Source organism: Nicotiana tomentosiformis, chromosome 4 (genome assembly GCF_000390325.3).
Source record: "Nicotiana tomentosiformis chromosome 4, ASM39032v3, whole genome shotgun sequence".
Lineage (NCBI taxonomy): Eukaryota > Viridiplantae > Streptophyta > Magnoliopsida > Solanales > Solanaceae > Nicotiana > Nicotiana tomentosiformis.
Genome location: NC_090815.1, coordinates 42,906,294 through 42,926,698, shown reverse-complemented (window position 1 = coordinate 42,926,698; position 20,405 = coordinate 42,906,294). Strand labels below are relative to the sequence as shown.

The following is a 20,405-nucleotide window of genomic DNA, read 5'->3' as shown; positions in this document are numbered from 1 at the left end:
ATATATATATATATATATAACTGATAACAATTAAATTTGTAAGTGATTTTAAGGATACGTGCATTTATTCGATACAAACGATAAATTGCGTTAGATTAATCAAATAAAGATATAGTAAATTCAAACCACGTGAGGAGGATAATTTCAGCCTTGATGAAATATCCACCCTCGATCCGGACTCACAATGGCCAGCACTAATGAACGAGAATAAGAACTATGAATAATTGTGAAAATAACAGTATATTGCTTTGGGATGAGTGTTACAATGTGTTTAATGAATAATCAGACTCCCCTTTATATAGTAGAAGAGTTTTACTATAAGTACAATTCTATAAAAAGTAAATATCTCCCGTTTAACTAATTACTGGATTTCCGTCGGTACGTGCCGGGATCCGCGCCGTAATACCCGGTTGATCGTGGATATTACGGCCTTCCGTTAATCGTGTTTAATTGCCCAATAATGCTCTCCGAAATCTTTTGGGATTTGGACCGATATCGGGGTCATAGCTTGATATACTCGAGGCAGGCATTGTATCCCCGGTGCTTGACTCGATGAGTCTCTTACCTCAATTCCGGTTCCTTGTCATCGCATTCCTTACTCGATTTATTTTATTGGGAACCGGGCTGGCTTATGGGTCCGATTTCACCCGTATACAGATAGTCCCCTCGTTTCTCAGAGAGTATGTTTTACAGATCCTTTGGTGTAGGAAGTGCGGATATCTGGACCACCTCGTCGACCGCGAACATCTCCTTTGCAGCCGGTTGTTCTCCGTAAATTATTTTAATCCCTCATGGCATTAGGAATTTCAACACCTGGTGCAGTGTCGAGGGCACTACCCTCATGTTGTGAATCCATAGCCTCCCGAACAGAGCATTGTATCTCATATCCCCTTCGATCACGTAGAACTTTGCTTCCTGAATGGTTCTGGTGGTGTTCACCGGTAGTGTTATCTCCTCTTTAGTGGCCTCGCATGCCATGTTGAATCCATTTAGAACTCGGATTGCAGGCACAATTTTGTCTTATAGACCCAACTGCTCTACGACCCTCAATATGATGATATTGGTCGAGCTACTGGATCAATTAACACACGTTTAACTCGAGATTTATTTATGAGTAAAGATATTACCAGTGCATAGTTATGTGGCAGCATGATGCCTTCAACGTCCTCATCGTTGAAAAATAAGGTTCCTTCTGACACGTAATCTCGAGTCCATTTTTCTCTAGTGATGGACACTTTAGTATGCTTTAACATCGGTCCCTGGGGGACATCGACCCCATAGATGATCATGTTAATGACGTACTGAGGTTCCTCCTGCTCGATCTGCTTATTAGAGTCCCTATTCCTGAAATGGTTTTTGGCTCGATCGCTCAGGAACTCTTGGAGATGTCCGTTGTTGAATAACCGCGCTACTTCCTCTCTCAATTGTCGGCAATCTTCCGTTCTGTGGCCGCGAGTGCCGTGATACTTACACATTAGGTTGGGGCCCTTTTGGGCTGGATCAGACTATAGAGGCCGAGGCCACTTGGTGTCTTTGATGCTTCCAATGGAAGATACGATGGCACCAACATCGACATTGAAATTGTACTCTGATAACTTTGGCGCTTCCTTAGGCCTGATGGGCCTGTCAAAATAGCTTTTGCTCATGAGTCCCCTGTTATTTTGACCTCGATCGCTTCTCCTTTCGCTTATCACAGAGTTTTGTGCATACCCATTGCCTCTTCGGTCCCCATTGTATGGTTGATACCGATCCCTATTTGATCTTGATTCACGATCAATGTCTCTCTTGAGTTTATCAATTGCTCTGACGGGATAAACGAACCCGGAAGGGGCCCCAAGCTGATTGTCTTCGACCTTAATTTTTGATTGATACCGATTATGTACGTCGGCCCAAGTTACAGTCGGATATTCTACCAGATTTTGCTTCAATTGTTCTGAAGCCAATGAGCTTCGATTATTGAGTCCTTGGTCCGCGACCGGAGGCAAGTCCATTCGTTCCATTTGAAACCAGAACACGAATTCCTGGAGCATCTCATTATCTCTCTATTTCACTTTGAAAAGGTCTGACTTCCTGGCCTCGACCTTGATGGCCCGGCGTGTGCTCTTACGAAGGAGTCTGCAAGCATAGCAAACGAGTCAATAGAATTAGGGGGTAAGTTGTGATACCATATCATAGCTCCCTTTGACAAAGGTTTCCCGAATCTTTTCAGCAGGACGAACTCGATCTCATCATCCTCTAAGTCGTTTCCTTTGATAGCGCATGTGTAGGAGTTCACATGTTCATTTAGGTCGTTTGTTCCGTTGTACTTAGGCATCTCAGGAAAGCAGAACTTCTTCGGGATTGGTTTCGGAGCTGCGCTTGGAGGAAAAAGTTTTTGAACAAACTTCTTGGAATCTAGGCCCTTCAATATCGGTGGTGCTCCTGGGATTTGGTCGACCCTGGAATTGTAGGTTTCCACCTTTTTGTCATTGGCTTCGATTTTCTTTTCTCCCGATTCTACCCGTTTTGTCAGTTCCTCGAGCATTTTTATGATCTCGGGGTTAGTCCCGGGTTCGGCATCACTCGGCCTCTCCGAGGCTGGTTCGTTTTGATGAGCGATTTCCCGGGGGCGGCTCGGGCTCAACCTTTCTGGGGGCACGACTCTGGTTCTGCATCTGGGCTATCACTGCCTGTTGGGCCTATAGCATTTCGAAGATCACTCGCAAGTTGATCCCATCTCCTTCACCGTAGTGTGTATTTTGGGCTACTGATCGGACTCCCCCGCGAACGATGTTCTAAGGATTGGTAGGCAAGTTCGCATTGATGGCCACATGTGAGTTAGAGTCGATTGAGTCCGCAGTTGGAACTCCATTGGGATTGACAAGGGGCACCTCGTTACTGGGCACCATATTGTTGTTCTCACCATGATGACCGGACTCATTATCCACATTTAGGGGTGCAGATTGGGAGTTCAACATTTTGAACTTTGACATGAAATTAAAGACACTTCAAAGAACAAGTGTAAAATATGATGCATTATGAAATTTTGTATCAAATTGCCACTATTATCCATAGCCCCATAGTGGGCACCAAACCGTTTACCCTAAAAAACGGATAACAATTGAATTTGTAAGTGGTTTTAAGGATACATGGATTTATTCGATACAACGATAAATTGCGTTAGATTAATCAAATAAAGATATAGTAAATTCAAACCACGTGAGGAGGATAATTCCAGCCTTGATGAAATATTCACCCTCGATCCGGACTCACAATGGCTAGCACTGATGAACGAGAATAAGAACTGCGAGCACTAAAAAGGGGTGTGACAAGAACTATGAATAATAGTAAAAATAACAGTATATTGCTTTGGGATGCGCGTTATAATGTGTTTAATGAATAATTAGACTCCCCTTTATATAGTAGGAGAGTTTTACCCTAAGTACAATTCTATAAAAGGTAAAAATCTCCCGTTTAACTAATTACTGGATTTCCATCGGTACCTGCCGAGATCCACGTCGTGATACCCGGTTGATCGCGGATATTACGACCTTCTGTTAATCCTGTTCGATTGCCCAATAATGCTCTTGGGATTTGAACCGATCCCAGGCTCATAGTCTCGATATACTCGAGGGCGGACGTTGTGCCCCCGGTGCCTAACTCGATGAGTCCCTTACCTCGATTCCGATTCCTTGTCATCGCGTTCCTTACTCGATATATTTTATCGGAAATCGGGCCGGCTTATGGGTCCGGTTTCACCCATATACAAATCACTAGATAATTAATCAATGACGACACTCTACTTCCTAATACTAGCATTCGTGCAAATGCCGCCCATATCGTTATCCCACTATCATTAGGATTGACTTTGGGAGCACTTTTCCTTACCAAGCATCTCAATCTTCAAATACCAAATGGTTAGGGAAAACGACACAAATATGATACTTTTGTGCCACTAATAATTTTTTAATACCGATAACATATATTTTATTAAAAAGCCGCATGCCATAATTTTAAAGCATGTTGCATAAAATTTTTCTTAAGCGCTAGGATTTTAAAACAAGCTGGGCATAATTTTAAAGTACACACCAGTTATCGTAATTATCAAAATTTTATCATGAAATCCTGATGGATCACCAGAATTTTGTGAGCATTTGTGACCGAAATTCTACTGATAATCACAATTTAGTGGTGAATCCTAACGATCACCATAATTCCTATGTGCTTTAAAATTCTGCAAAGCGTGCTTCTAAATTCTAGCAATCGAAGAAAATCCTGTCTAGCGTGCTTTGAAAATTTGATTCGGGGCTATTTTCTCAAAATATTTCTTAATAGGATTAAAATATAAATATGTTTTAAAAAATATCCACCTAACATCATTTTCAGAAATAATTAAATAAAAAAATGCTGATCCAGAAACTTTTAGCACGAATTAGGACTGCAACTTGTAATTCACCGTTAGCCCAATATTAGTAAAATTTATTAATTGCGGCCCAAAACCTCACAAGCTAAAACTGAAAACACCAGCCCACATTCAGCTGGAAATGTAAAACTGAAGCCCATGTTATGCCAAGTCAGACCTTTAACCTAGTACCCCTCTATAAATATTCGTTTTCCCTTGCCCCTTTAGAGAAGTAGGGTTTCCTAAATAGCCAGTTATGCGCCTCCGCGAACTGAAAGAGAAAAACTGAAGGATTGTTATATCGCATGTTATCTTAATTGTTAGTGTGCCTGGGTAAGACATTTCTGCCCAAAATATATATTCTGAGTATGATATAGAGTGATTGGGTAAGACATTTCTGCCCAAAATATATATTCTGAGTATGATATAGAGTTATAGAGTATATGTTTTGGTTTTTTTACCCGACCCTGGCATACCAACAATTGAGATAACATCTAGGTTTGACGATCTTTTAAGTAATTATCATACATCCATTCTTGCACAAAAGTATTGTTGTACCTGGATGTTATCTCAGTGTTGGCATGCATAAGTTGGGTAAGACATATCTGATCAAAAATATTTTCTGAGATGAGATGGAATATATATATTTTGGTGTTTTACCTAGTTCAGGCATGCCAACTATTGAGATGACATCTAGGTTTGTCGATACATTAATTATGAGCACTGTGGCAGCATTAAATAGTAAGTCAAATACCTTTCCTTTAGTCTCTGCCTATCTCCAATCTTGAACCCAATAATGGTATGTTTGGTTAGATTTATTGGACAAAATAATGGTGTAAAATATATGCATTGTTTATCCAATGTTTGGTAGCAATTTTCAATTCCTGTGTAGTTAATACATGTATAGCTTTATACTCCAATTCCTATTTTATTTTATACCAACGCCAATGTGTTATAAGCAATACTAGCATTAATTATACACGGATAAAGTTTGATACAAGTTTAAATTGTACACTGCATATCCAATTCTTAGTTATTGTGAAAAATCCCTTCATCAGAATCCTTACATTATTAAATCTTTGTATGACAATATATAATTTGTTTCTAAACCAAGTGACCTGAAGTGTATTGTCAATGTTGAATTGGACTTGGTACTAACCATTGTTGAGATTAACATAGGAAGTTTACGTGCTTGTCACAAATAGTGTCCTTACTCTGAACAGTAAAGGCTCAACATGTCGAGTGCCTTGGCGAATGGGCTGGCTGGAGCTGGTGGAGGCATAATTGCACAAATAATTACTTACCCCCTCCAAACGGTGAATACCCGGCAGCAAACGGAGCGGGTCGCAAAAAAGGGCCGGGATTCACGAGGCAGTGCCCTTTTTCAAATTTTGCAGGTTGTTAGAAGCGAAGGTTTGTTGGGGCTTTACAGCGGCCTGAAGCCTTCGCTGCTTGGAACCACTGTGTCACAGGGTGTGTACTATTATTTTTACCAGGTTTTCAAGAACAAGGCTGAGGCAATAGCATCTGCAAATAAGAAAAAAGGTCGAGGGGATGGCTCTGTTGGAGTGTTCTCTTGGCTTGTCGTGGCAGCTCTTGCTGGATCACTAAACGTGTTGCTGACAAATCCTATATGGATTCTTGTTACTCGTATGCAGACTCATACTCAAGCAGAAAGGAAGATTGTGGAGGCAAAAAAGCAAACCCTTTTAAAGGAAGCTTCTGAAAATGTTTCCGCTGCTGCTTCCTTGGAGGCAAAACTGGCCGAGCTTGATTCATCCAAACCTCATCCCTATGGAACATTGCAAGCTGCACGTGAGATTTATGATGAATCCGGAGTTATTGGATTTTGGAAAGGAGTCATACCAGCATTGATCATGGTGTCTAATCCCTCGATTCAGTTCATGATTTATGAGAGTTTGTCAAAGCAGTTAAGGACTAAACGCCCTGCAAAGAAGAAATATTTACAAAATATAACTGCTTGGGAGGTTTTTGTAATCGGAGCCTTTGCTAAACTTGGAGCAACTGTTTCGACATATCCATTGTTGGTTGTGAAGTCTAGGCTTCAAGCCAAGCAGGAGATTGGTGGAAATATCTCGTTAAGATATTCAGGTACAGCAGATGCTGTTATTAAGATGATTCGTCATGAAGGATTCAGAAGCTTCTATCAGGGAATGCGCACAAAGATAGTACAGAGCGTCTTTGCAGCCTCTGTACTTTTCATGGTGAAGGAAGAGCTTGTTAAATTGTATGCAGTTCTGGCTAACAGAAGCAAGGTTAATGTTTAGTTTGCGGTGAATAGATGTCTGTAAATCTCTTTGCTGCATAATTGTAAATGATTGTACTGTATTCAAGTTGCAAAGGTTTCTTTCTTTTTCTCTTAATTCATTTCCCTTCCATGGAAATTTAAATTGGAAGTTTCATTAGGGGTTGTTGATCACCAAACAAATTATCTGAGACTTATGGAGAAGATATAATATATTCTCTAAAATATTATGAAATATAACTCAAAGTAGCAATATAGAACAAGGAAAAACAAGCTAAAGAAATATAGAGAGAGAGGAGAAGCTAAGAGATATAGAGAGAAAGAGAGTAGCGATTCTTATTTCTTTTCAATTGTGTGATATTTTCTATCTGTTACACGGCCTTTATATAGGCATGAAAAATGAAGAAATATGTCATTAAACATTTTTAGTGAAGATCATGGAGAGGTAATTATTATTAGAGTAGTGAAAGTTAAAGAGATAATGAAGAATAGTGAGCATTACTCTTTTGGTGGTTATGGATATCCACCATTATTTAAGATTTTATAACACTCCTCTTGGATGTTCATAGATAATATGTTTCGTTAAAACCTTTATAAGAAAAACCTATGGGAAAAAATCCTAATGAAAGAAAAAGAGTACACATATTGCTTGCTGCCATATTAAAAACCTTGCTAGAAAAATCCAGTGGGATAAAACCGTAGCTAAGGGAAAAAGAGTACAACACGTATTTGCCTCCCCTTGATGAAAACATCAATTTATTTCATCTAGATGATGTGTTTCGATCCTGTATACCAACTTCTCAAATGTTGAGGTTGATCATGCTTCGTTGAATAGAATCACCAAATTATCAAACGAATAAATTTATTGAACATCTATTTTACCGTTCGGTGAAGATTGTGTCTGATAAAGAATTTTGATGAAATATATGATTTATTCTGTCTCCTTCAATATATCCTTCTTTCAATTGAGATAAGCAAACATCATCGTCTTCACCATTATTGGAGTCTTCTCTTCAAAGAAAAGTCGCACATCGGTTGTGTGTTGAGTAACTTGATATATCAGTTGCTAGTATATTGACATGACTTGAATAAGTATCAACAATTGATTGCCTTGTGAAATAATAATATGACAGTACCCTCACATGCAAATAGATTGTTTGAATAACGAACTTCAGAAAATGCCTGCATTTGCATAACCAACAAAACTTTGGCAGTATTTGTTAGAATAAACAAATCTATATCAATGATTCCTTTTGCAATATAATCTCAATAGTATTCCAATATCTTCATATAGGAATAAAACTATATCTTTCTAGTATATTGTTATACTCATAGTTCTAGCAAGATACATTAGTGCATCAATTGCACTAGACACAAAAAATTAGCATGCACGCCATGATCGCTCTAATTTACATAAGAATTTGCTAACGCTTTATTTAATAAAATTCTTGGGAACCTTAATATGTTTCAGAACAATTTAAATCCTTTAATGATTTCTATTATACGCATATCAAGTTTTTCATGTATTGCTAGATTAAAATCCGAAATGACTACATCCACCATAGGAGAACATGTCTCTATATAATCAATGCCAGGATATTTACAAATTTTCTTTGTGACACAAGTCGTCTTTATGTCTATCGATGTGATGACCCAAAAGGTCATCTTATGTTTTAGAACTCGAATCTGCGCTCTTAAACCTAATGAATCTCATTTTTACCCTCCTCGATTTACGTGCCCAGTCCGGACATGTTTTCGGAAAGCTTTTATGTTGAAAACTAATGAAAACAAGAAATTTTGCCTTAAAAGTTGATTTTAATCGACTTCGATCAATATTTTTGGTAAACGGGCCTGAATCCGTATTTTGACGATACCGGTGGGTCCGTGTCGAATTATGGGACCTAGGCGTATGCCCGGAATCGAATTTGGAGGTCCATAACTTGAGTTATGAATTTTTGATGAAAATTAAAAGTTTAGAAATTATTTATTTTTAAGAATTGATTGATATTTGGCATTGTTAGTATCGGGTCCGTATTTTGGTTTCGGAGCCCGGTACAGGTTCATTATGATATTTAAGACCTGTCTATAAAATTTAGTGAGAAACGGAGTTGATTTGACGTGATTCGGACGTCCATTTGAGAAAATAGAAATTTTAAAGTGTTCTTGACAATTTTATTTGAATTGGTGCTAAATTCGTAGTTCTAGGTGTTATTTTGGCGATTTGATAGCGCGAGCAAATTCGTATGATGTTTTTAGATTTGGGCGCACCTTTCGTTTAGAGCCCCGAGAGCTCGGGTGAGTTTCGGATAGGCTACGGAGTGAGATTTGGCTTGAAAAACACTGCTGGTGCATCTGATATTATTGCAGGCCTCTGATCTCGCATTTGCCAGATCAGGCATCGCAATTGCGACCTCTGAGAGGTTCGCATTTGCGAGCTTCTCATCGCAAATGCGAAGAGAAGCTGGGCCAATAGTTTTCGCATTTGCGAGTTTTCTTTCGCATTTGCAAAGGGAGTCGGGGAAGGGCAGTGATCGCAAATGCGATCATTTAGTCGCATTTGCGAAGATTTAAGGTCGCATTTGCGAACTTATCTTCGCATTTGCGAAGGCAGCAGAAGTGTGAAGGGCTTCGCATTTGCTATGACTCCTTCGCATTTGCGAAACTCAGGTCGCAAATGCGACATCTACAGCTGATCAAAATGACTTTTGGATGGAAATTTTCATTCATTTCCCAAATTTTCAAGACCTAAAACACAAGAGGTGATTTTCCAAAGACCATTTCTTCCCCAAATCATAGGTAAGTGATTCTAAATTGATTTCTTTCAATCTTTCACTACATTTTATAAGATTTCAACCTAAAATCTAAGGTTTTCATGGTATAATTAGGGGTTTTGGGTAGAAACTAGGGATTTCGGAAATTTGGGAATTTAGACCTCAATTTGAGGTCGGATTCCAAAACTAATTACATATTCGGGCTCGAGGGTGAATAGGTAAAAGGATTTTGGTCTGAACCTCGGGTTTTGACCAAGCGGACTCGGGGTCGATTTTTTAATTTTTGGAGGAAAATTTGGGGAATTTAATTTATGCAATACAATTGATTTCTTAAGCAATATTTGATATTATTGAGTCATTTTTGAATAGATAAGACTGGTTTGGAGGTGAATTCCAAAGGAAAAGCTGTGATTGATAATTAAGTGGCATTCGGAGTGAGGTAAGTGTTGTGTCTAACCCTGACTTGGGGGAATTAGGAACCTTAGATTACTTGCTAAGTGAAATTCATGTGAGCGGCGTATATATGAGGTGACGAGTACTTATGCGCCTCCAATTTACATGTTTTTCATGTTTCTTAGTTTTTCTTATATTGTCTCATTCCTATGCCTAATTGCTATGTGTTATACTAGTGTTGTTCAATTTATCGTTCTTATCATGTTTACGGATTTTCTGGTGATAACTGAGTTTTTATTTCAAAGTTGAGAATGATGTTATGGAACCAAATGTTGAAGTAAGGTTTGTAATTGTTATTCTATCTCCCTGTTGTTATTTATGCATTGCATTATGGCAAGGGAGAGTATTAATGCACGAAGGGTGATGCCGTGCCATATTGTGAGTGTTAATGCACGAAGGGTGATGCCGTGCCATAATTTGAGAGTTAATACACGAAGGGTGATGCCGTGCCGTTTCTATTAATTTTATGGTGAGATTGAGAGTAAAAGCACGAAGGGTGATGCCGTTCATTTTTCCTTTACTATTTTCACGATTCCTGTTGATTCATGGTATATTGACTGCTCCGGTTATCATTCTGTTGTTATTCTTTATATCGTATTCCCCTCTGTATGTTCCCCTCCCGACATTTCCTATTTAGTTCTTCATTCCTGTTATTTGTATATACACTGTTAAATTGTACAGGTTGATTTGTAGGTGCCTTTCCTTAGTCTCGTCACTACTTCGTCGAGGTTAGGCTTGACACTTACCAGTACATGAGGTCGATTGTACTGATACTGCACTCTGCACTTTCTGTGCAGGTTTTGATACCGGCTCGAGTTGATCGAGATTTTGCTATTGGTCCGCTGTCCGGAGACTCAAGGTAGATCTGACGGCATTCACAGACCTTGAAGTCCCCGTCTATCTTTTTCTGTTCTACTGTTTCTTTCATTCAGACAGTTGTATTTCTTTCAGACTATTCCTTGTAGTAAATTCTAGAATGCTCGTGAATTATGACTCCAGATCCGGGTGGTAGTAATGAATATAGTTTTATGATATTCCACACTTATTATATTTCATCGTAGTTAATTATTGTTAATTATTGAATGGAAATAAGGAATTGGTTTAATGATTCTTTAACGTTGGCTTGCCTAGCAAGTGAAATGTTAGGCGCTATCACAGTTCCGTCGGTGGAAAATTCCGGATCGTGACAATCGACTTTACTTTTTTTTTTAACCTCCACTGGCTTTATATTTTCAAGTGTTGGGACTATCTGTCCAACTTCACATTTTTCAGGTGAAGTCAATTTTCATTGCGTATTTGTTATTTGGCCAATTATTTATCTGTCCAAATTTCATGACAGATTTGAGCTCAAGATCCTCGTCAATATTAATAATATTGTGCGCCATATTATATTAATAATATCATCGGCGATCATTTTATATCGGTTCCATTATTACCTAATAAAGACATAACTTATTGAGATCTCTTTATCTCATTATTTTCAGGTACCTGAGCCTCTCCCATGAGGTTTTATGAAGTGCTATGCCGTGGTGCTCTTCTAGAGCACTTGCCTCCTTATTATGACCATCTTGAATATTTGTTCCTCTCCTTTTACAAGGAGTTTTATCTTTGGAACCGATTAGTCTATTACGCTTTATGCATGCCATAAAATCTGTCCATCAGGGATGTTATTCTATTTGGAGCATTAGCAGCTGAAATATAACATTTAGCTTTGGGTCAGCAAATACGCCTGGCAATATTTTACAAATGAATTATCACTTGACTTCAAGTTCATATTTTCTCCTACGAGGATCTAGATAATAATTTATTCCATGCATTACTTTTTCAGCTGTCCATTTTCTCCCCCTATTGTTGGGATCACCAACACATATCCCTGATCTTATTTGGGGATCCATCTTTGTGCATTATGGTAGAACAATTAAATCATATAGCACACCCATATTTCTAGATAGAAATTATTTGGTTTCTAATTCTAAACCGATTGTGATAGGGAGAACTTATCATAACTTGGCTAGATGCGTACAAGTGCTGCTGTATATTAAATAATACATCACCTACCAAATTTTATTTTGGCAGTTTTGTTTTCTCATAACCAATGGTTTAGCTATAACTGGAGGCGACAATTTCTGCTAAACCAACTTGGATTTAAACCAGCATTATCAAAATAAATTATCATAATTTATATTCTGGAACTGTGCTCTAATAATTTGAGCAAGCAACCTTGCAAATGCCAAACTGCAAGTTGATAACAAATGCACATTTGACCATAGAATAAATGCATCTATAAAAATCATATAATAGTAAATGGTTCACATGGCAGGTGACTGAGCCCATATATTTATCACCTTTTATTCGTTTCAGAAATCAAGGGATTCAATCCCAGCCTTAACTGTTATATCATGAAAATAAGCAGCACAAGAGAATTCTTAAAGAATCTTCTATTTCTTCAATATATGCCAATGTAATTCTTAATTAACTTTTCGCATCATAATTGAACCGGAATGGCCAACCGGTCATGCCAACTAATATTTATTTCAGTAAACCTCTAGTTTACTTGTGGCTTGTGATTACATCATCATGCTTATACTTGTGTAGTACAAATAGAAGAAAAGTTAGGTAACCTTTCATATTTACCTGGTATGATTATAGTAATATAAAGATATTCAATCTTCTTTTCATTTATAGTCTCAATATGCCAACCACTTTGGCTAACATATTTGTAAATCAAAATGTTTCTTTTGAGACTTACTATAATATTAATGTCATAAACAATTTTATTAGTCCGGGTAGTAACAAATTAGTTCTTTCAGAGCTCTTAACTGCTTTTGTACTACAAGATCTTTTGTCACACAATCCATATAATGAATGCCTCCTTCACAAAGAGAATCATATCATAATAATTGTCATGTTCAAATCATCATAAGCAAAATAATTTCTTGCTTTAATTTTGCTTTTAATAACTTTCATAAGGCATGACAAAATATTTTTGGCGTATCACATGTATGCGACCAATGATATATTTATGTAACTACATAGTAATATTCATTATCTTTCTTTGTCTCAAACTTCCCTTAGAGGTGAGTTGTGGTATTTATCCAACCATGCATAATGTCACGACCCGAAATTTTCCGCCGACGTGACCGTGATGGCACCTAACATTTCACTTACTAGGCAAGCCAACGTTATAGAATCATTAACCAATTTCTTATTTCCATTCAGTAATTAACAATAATTAACTAAGATAAAATATAATAAGTGCGAAATATCATAAAACTGTATTAATTACTACCACCCGGATCTGGAGTCACAATTCATGAGCATTCTAGAATTTACTACAAGTAATAGTCTGGAAGAAATACAACTATTTGAATGAAAGAAAACAACAGTGGCATAAAAAGTAGACGGGGACTTCAAGGTGTGTGAACGCCGACAGATCTACCTTGAGTCTCCGGACAACGGACCAATAGCAAAATCTCGATCAACCTGAGCCGGTATCAAAGTCTGCACAGAAAGGGCAGAGTGCATCATCAGAACAACCGACCCCATGTACTGGTAAGTGTCGAGCCTAACCTCGGCAAAGTAGTGACGAGGTTAGGACAAGACACCCACATATAACCTGAACAGTATAATCATGCTAGTGGCAACAACAGTAAATAAAGAAATAACGCAGAAATAACGCAGAAATAATGGGAAGGGAACATACAATGGGGGAATACAGCATAAAGAGTGAGAATAATGAAAAGACCGAATTAAACTGAAAATCCTTAAACAAATTGAGCAATTAAAACAGCAAGGAAAACTGCACGGCATCACCCTTCGTGCTTTTACTCTCAACCTCACCAAATAATAAATAAGACTGTACAGTATCACCCTTCGTGCTTTTACTCTCTTCCTCACAATATAAATAATTCATGCACGACATCACCCTTCGTGCTTTACACTTTTCCTCACCATATAAATAAATCACGCACGACATTACCCTTCGTGCTTTATACTCTTCCTCATTACCCTTCATGCTTTACACTCTTCCTCACAATATAAATAAATCATGCACGACATCACCCTTCGTGCTTTACACTCTTCCTCACAATTCACAGAATCAATCACAATGGATAGAGAAAAGTTTCACAAAGAAATCATTATTTCATCAATGATTACTTTCACAATTTAACATCTCAATCTCGAATCAATATTCACAATTTTATCAACCTTGGTAGAACCGGATATAAGTCTCCCAACATTTCAACAGCAACAATAAGCATGGATAACAAGATTTAAGACTACAAATTTGCAAGAATGGAATTTCACTCGCATGCTATGACTCGATTACAACGCATAGATGCTCGTCACCTCAACTATACATCGTATTCAACAACAAAACACGTAGCAAATACTCACACAATACCTATTCCCTCAAGCCAAAGTTAGACACAATACTTACCTCAATTTCGCAAGCCACTCACTGCTCAAGTATCGCTTTCCCTTTAGAATTTACCTCCAACCTACTCGTATCTAATCATAATTAGTTTAATATTATCAATTATCGCTAAAGGAATCAATTTTAATGCATAATTACAGTTTTCCTAAGTTTTCCCAACAAAAGTCAAAAACCGACCCCGGGCCCGCTAGGTCAAAACCCGAGGTTCGGATCAAAATCTATTTACCCATTCACCCCCGAGCCCGAAAATATATAATTAGTTTTGGAATCCGACCTCAAATTGAGGTCTAAATCCCTAAATTTCCGAAATCCCTAGTTTCTACCCAAAACCCCTAATTCTACCATGAAAACCTTAGATTTTAGGTTAAAATCTTGTAAAATGTAGTGAAAGATTGAAAGAAACTAGTTTAGAATCACTTACCTATGATTTGGGGAAAAAATGGTCTTTGGAAAAATCGCCTTTTGTGTTTTAGGTCTTGAAAATTTGGGAAATGAATGAAAAATCCCGTCTAAGTCTAAAGTTATCAGCTGCGGATATCACATTTGCGACCTGAGCTTCGCAATTGCGAAGCTCGCAAATGCGAAGGAGTCATCGCAAATGCGAAAACCTTCACATTTCAGCTGCCTTTGCAAATGCGAAGAATATATCGCATTTGCGACAATTGGCCCATCGCAATTGCGGGTAGAAGTTCGCATTTGCGAACATGCCCTTCCCCAGACCCCTTCGCAATTGCAAAGTTAAACTCGCAATTGCGAGAACTGCTGGCCTAGGCTTTCTTCGTAGTTGCGATAAAAACCTCGCAATTGCCATACCTGCTTGGTTCGTATTTGCGAAGCATGATCTCGCAATTGCGAGATCAGAGGCTTGCTACAGACACCAGTTACACCAGCAATTTCTAAGTTCCAAAATCACTCCGTAGCCTACCCGAAACTCACCCGAGCCCTCGGGGCTCCAAACCGAACATGCCCACAAGTCTAAAAATATCATACGGACTTGTTCGCACGATCAAATTGCCAAAATAACACCTAGAACTACGAATTTAGTACCAAATCAAATGAAATTCTCAAGAACACTTTAAAATTCATATATTCTCAATTGGACGTCCGAATCACGTCAAATCAACTCCGTTTCTCACCAAATTTCACAGACAAGTCTTAAATATTATAATGAACCTGTACCGGACTCCGAAACCAAAATACGAACCCGTTACTAAAAATGTCAAATATCAATCAATTCTTAAAAATAATTAATTTTTAGACTTTTAATTTTCATCAAAAATTCATAACTTGAGCTAGGGACCTCCGAATTTGATTTCGGGCATACGCCCAGGTCCCATAATTCGATACGGACCCACCGGGACCGTCAAAATATGGATCCGGAACCGTTTACCAAAAATATTGACCGAAATCAATTAAAATTAACTTTTAAGGCAAAAATTCTTATTTTTACTAGTTTTCAACATAAAAGCTTTTCGGAAACATGCCCAGACTGCGCACGTAAATCGAGGAGGGTAAAAATGAGATTTTTAAGGCTTAAGAGAGCATATTCGAGTTCTAAAACATAAGATGACCTTTTGGGTCATCACACATAAGTACATTATTATGCATAATCTTTATCACATATATATTTTCAATTCACTTTCAGGGATGAGTCTGCATTCTCAATGTTTATCACAAGTCACATTCTCTTCAAAGAATGGAGTATAATGATAGCGATGTACTTTATTATTTTTTTTCATACCAATTTGATGGTAAACATTGCCTTGTTCTCCCTTTTTATAATTACCATAATGATAACTATTATTATTTTGGTCTTTCACAAGCCCACATTCATTGGTCAACCACTTGTCTTTATTTAGACTTATCATGCACTGCTATCACATTCACTTCAAGAATGGAACAAATCAAGCGGGACAAGCTTCATACTTTTTCATGAAAATATATTATTTTTCTTTAGTTATTATTATTATTATTATTATTATTATTATTATTATTATTATTATTATTATTATTATTATTATTATTATTATTCTTATTAAGTTGTTGTTGCTGTTGCTGTTGTTGTTGCTGTTGATGTTGCCGTTGATGTTGCTGTTGATGTTGCTGTAATATTATTATTATTATTATCATTATTATTATCAATATTATTATTATTATTATCAATATTATTATTATTATTATTATTATTATCATCATCATCATCATCATCATCATCATTATTATTATTATTATTATTATTATTATTATTATTATTATTATTATTATTATTATTATTATTATTAAGGTGCATTAGGATTCAAACCAAATGCTTTACCCATATAAAGGCATCTTAGGCCATAATGAGTTGGGACTCGAACCTAACTCTTATCATCATGATACACTGGGATTCACACCCGACCCTCATGGTATAATGGACTTAAATCTACCGCTTTTCCCTCTACCGATGGGATAATAGGCATTGTGCATAAGGACTCCCTCTCGAGCCTACCGCTTTTGGTGGTTATAGGGACACAGTCACTGGAGCGTCATTCTGAATAAAATTATTATCACTTCTAGATTCAAATGAACTTAGATAAACTTGCAAAGAAACGATACTTACCTCCATTGCAATCATGCCAAAAAGAAATGCATGGTGGTTAATATAAATAGTTACTATTTGTTTTTCAGAAAAAGGAATATAAACTAGGAGATGAGTGGCAGATATAATGAAGTGCATCTCTTATGCAAGCACTGTCTACTATTTATTAAAAATATAGCTCAATATGTATTTTAAATCATAATGTCTCAACTTTTATTAATTATTGATCATAAGAAGTTTCTGATTTAAGAACTTTTCTACACAAGACTATTTGAAGTGCATTTTTTTAATGTCATATATTATGTGAAGGCAGTAACATATTTGTTGATACGTAAATCCATAAAGTCAAAATTGCATAAATCAAAATTGCACAAACCATACCTTCTTGGAAACATAGTGAAATATAGCATAAAGGTTTGTGTGTTACCATAAGCTGTAAGCTATGTCAATATTACCTTTAAGCTATATCAACAAATGTTGTGATATTAAATATACTGCTTGAGTTTCCATCCCATCACATCTTTAATTTATGATGATACCGTCTCTTCTATTTTCTATACGGAAATTCTTGAAGAAGGAAGAGATCAAACTCAATTGGTTAGAAACTCGTGCTGATAACGTGTTATGAAATATAGCTTAAAGTAATAATATAGAACAAGGAAAAACAAGCTAAAAGATATAGAGAGAAAGAGAGGAGAGATTCTTATTTCTTCTTCAATTGTGTGATCTTTCCTATCTATTACAAGTCCTTTATATAGGCATGAAAAGTGAAGAAATATGTCATTAAACATTTGAGAGAAAGATCATAGAGGAACATCAAGATCATGGAGGAACATCATGGAGAGATTATGGAGTTACAATCATAACTCCATAAGTATTAGAGTAGTGAAAGTTATGGAGATAATGGAGAAGAGTAGTGAGCATTACTCCTTTGGTGGTTATGGACATCCATCATAATCCAAGATTTTATAACATAAAAAACATTGTTCAGATTGAAAGCGCATGGAGATGAAAGGATAGCTAGAATAAACCTATTATTGCTCAAGAGTAACCCTTATCATTCTTGATGATATTTGGACAATTGTTCGTGGATTGACTTAAAATTGTGCCTCTGTGTTGCTAACAATAGTAATAGAACTTTTATGACTACTCGGTTAGGTGAAGTTGCCAGATAAGTAAGTTTGTTAGCGGTCTTCAACTTCTCTATTTGATTAATGATGAGCAAAGTTGGATGCTATTAAAGAATAATTTTTGAATAAAGAAACTGTACTCAAGACCTAACAAATGTTGGGCAAGAGCTAGCAAGAAAGTGTGGAGGCTTACTTCCTTTCATTGGTTTTGGTAGCAAGTATTCTCGCTAACAACTTTTGAACAAGTGTGAGAAAATTTAGGTCCTTGATTCCAAAGTTCTCCCAAGGATGTAATACATCTTTTTGTTATAGTAAGAAGTAATGCTGTCATCTGAATTCATGCTTTCTATATTTTGGAATATTGGGGAATGAGCTTCACAACAAATACTAGAGGAGAATGGTTCGCAAGTAGAGGCTAGTGGTTCAAATCATGTATTAAGCCTACCATTTTTTCTATCTGTTCTTTTTATTAGTAAAGAGATGCCTCGGGGTCTTTCCCAAGGGTAGAGGGTATTGGGAAGTAGGTAGAGAAGGAAGGGAAGAACCTTTTAATAGCGCCCGCAAGCAAGCTGTATACCTTTCTTCTTTTTTTCAAAGATGAGGCTGATGGGCCCCTGCTGAGATTCATTCTTCCTATCATCTAGGAGTGGATAAGGCATACAACAAGATTCAAGTTTCAAATTTAACCTTGTTATGGATTGAAAAAGGATTCTTACATGGAGAAGGGGTTGGAGAATATTACTTGGATAATCTTGTTGGAAGAGAACGTTGGACAATCTTGTTGGACAATCTCGACTCTTCCTTCTCTGTTTTCGCTGTTTCATTTCTGAAAAAATCTTTTATCTTGCAAGTTAGTACATCAAATCTTTTCTCATCAAGGTCAGATTCATCACTCACATCTGCTGTTAAGGTTGGACTTTGTTTTTTCTTTGGCTCATCCTTGCTTTGATTATTCTTACGAAGCTCATAAATCAGTAGGTTTCCAATAATTTCATCCATTGTCAATTTGTCTAACTCATTCGCTTCTTGGATGTATATAACCTTATTCTCCCATGAAGATGGCATTATCCTCAAGATTTTCCTAACAAGTTCTTCAGAAGAAAATACTTTTCCAAGAGATTGGAGTTCATTAGTAATAAGAATAAACCGAGCATGCAAGTCTTTTATTGTCTCCCTATCATCCATAGAAAATAATTCATATTGTCTCATAAGGAGTTCAATTCTAGCCCTTTTTACCTGGTTAGTACCTTCATGAGCAATTTGCAAGGCTGTCACGACCCAAACCGATGGGCCGCGATGGGCACCTGGTACCTTACTCAACCGGGTACCAATATAACATATCTTTTCGTATTATACTATCATAGATAACTGAGCCGGAGAGGCTGCCGTGAGATAAGTAGAATACAACATGTAATACCAACTTATACATAAGACATACGAGCCTATAAGACCAAAATAACCACTCGTATACTGAACATAGGCCGACAAGGCCATACAATCTTTTACGTATATGACATCTGTCTACAAGCCTCTAAGAATAAATAATTTTCATAAAGGTCGGGACATAGTCCCGCCATACCAAAAAATACACGTCTAAATTATACTGACCAAATAAACAATTCCGGAGCAAATGGAGCGCACCAACACCTTCCGCTGAGCTGATAGCCTACTTGGAGGATTCTCGACCTGTCTATCGGAATATGCGGGCATGAAGCACAGTGTCCCCAGGCAAAGGGACGTCAGTACAAATAATGTACCGAGTATGTAAGGAATGAAAATCAGTAAACAATAGATATGAGAAAAATAGGGAGTAAAACACTCGACATGTATGTCTGAATAGCTTTATAAAACATTTAATACTTGTAATGTCATGCATATGCATATAAATGTCATACCATGCATGGGTATATGCGTTCATAACATCATCAAGCCTCTGAGTGCATCCCATTATATCATCTCGACCACTGTGGGCAAATATCAACGTATACCAGCTGATCAGGTGGTGGTGCGTATATAATGCCATAACCTTTTCCCATATCCCATATACATATAATATATGTGTATATAATGCCATCTGGTCATGGGTCAATGTTCATGTTTAAATGAATGCAATGCATATGAAATACGTCAATAAAATCTCTAGGAACGTCTTAGGACCATTATGCCTTTGATTAATATCATGAAATAAACTTTATCAACTTATATATTTTCTGAGACCCATGAACAGATGATAGAATAATATGACACATAGAGAATCAAGAACATAAGCATCTCTAGTATTTCTATGAATAGAGTCATTTATGAAAATTGTGCATTTGCTTATTTCGTTTGTGTCGTATAGATCATGCCAAAAGAAAAGAAGGGATAGCCTTAACATACCTGAACCAA

General features: G+C 37.0%; 1 protein-coding gene across 7 annotated transcripts; it reads left to right on the top strand.

Annotated features, from left to right (window-relative positions):
- The first annotated feature begins 4,604 nt into the window (after nt 1–4,604).
- On the top strand, nt 4,605–6,765 carry LOC104089962 (peroxisomal nicotinamide adenine dinucleotide carrier-like). Of its 7 annotated transcripts, none has more exons than XM_009594983.4 (2): nt 4,605–4,714; nt 5,561–6,765. In XM_009594983.4, the coding sequence occupies exon 2, from the start codon at nt 5,617–5,619 to the stop codon at nt 6,667–6,669; it is 1,053 nt and encodes a 350-aa protein (XP_009593278.1). In that variant the 5' UTR covers nt 4,605–4,714; nt 5,561–5,616; the 3' UTR covers nt 6,670–6,765. The 7 variants fall into 7 exon arrangements, with proteins under 7 accessions (XP_009593278.1, XP_009593277.1, XP_009593276.1 ...); XM_009594982.4 differs by having other exon boundaries at nt 4,607–5,122; nt 5,605–6,765; XM_009594981.4 differs by having other exon boundaries at nt 4,608–5,122.
- Nucleotides 6,766–20,405: the final 13,640 nt, after the last annotated feature.